This window comes from Etheostoma spectabile, chromosome 11 (genome assembly GCF_008692095.1).
Source record: "Etheostoma spectabile isolate EspeVRDwgs_2016 chromosome 11, UIUC_Espe_1.0, whole genome shotgun sequence".
NCBI classification, from domain to species: Eukaryota; Metazoa; Chordata; class Actinopteri; order Perciformes; family Percidae; genus Etheostoma; species Etheostoma spectabile.
In genome coordinates, this window is record NC_045743.1 from 17899058 (window position 1) to 17899452 (window position 395).

The 395-nt window shown below is 41.0% G+C and overlaps 1 protein-coding gene across 3 annotated transcripts in view; it reads right to left on the reverse strand.

The window, feature by feature from the left end:
* The window catches only part of LOC116698247 (solute carrier family 35 member F5), a 22998-nt gene that overhangs the window by 17745 nt on the left and 4858 nt on the right, over positions 1-395 (reverse strand). For all 3 annotated transcript variants that reach the window (XM_032530064.1, XM_032530062.1, XM_032530063.1), the window contains one exon: positions 238-300. In XM_032530064.1, coding sequence (XP_032385955.1) covers positions 238-300 — 63 coding nt within the window. The remainder of the gene's footprint in view (positions 1-237; positions 301-395) is intronic.

Here is a 395-nt window from a genome sequence, read left to right on the forward strand (position 1 = left end):
GAAAAGAGAAAGTCACACATTTATAGTCGTTAGAACAAAGAGTTGCACACTGTTGGTATTCTAGCTGTGAGATGTCATTACTACTAATACTGTATTTCTGTAAGATTGTCACGGTCTAAGCTTTATCAGTGTTTTTGCAATTGGGTCCTTTTCCACTGCAGACAAATGTTAGACTTGTAGCACCTTCAACTAGCTGCTGTTAAGAGTCATGACTCATAATGTGATTAAACTACGTACCAAACAGTTGTTCCCAGTGCTGTCAGAGGTGCAGGGTGCAAAGTAGGCCTCAGCATCAGCAAACTGCAGACACACACAATTCAAACCATCAACTTCAGACTCAGAATCAGCTTTATTCGCCAGGTAGGAGGACACATACGAGGAATTTGACTTAGGTT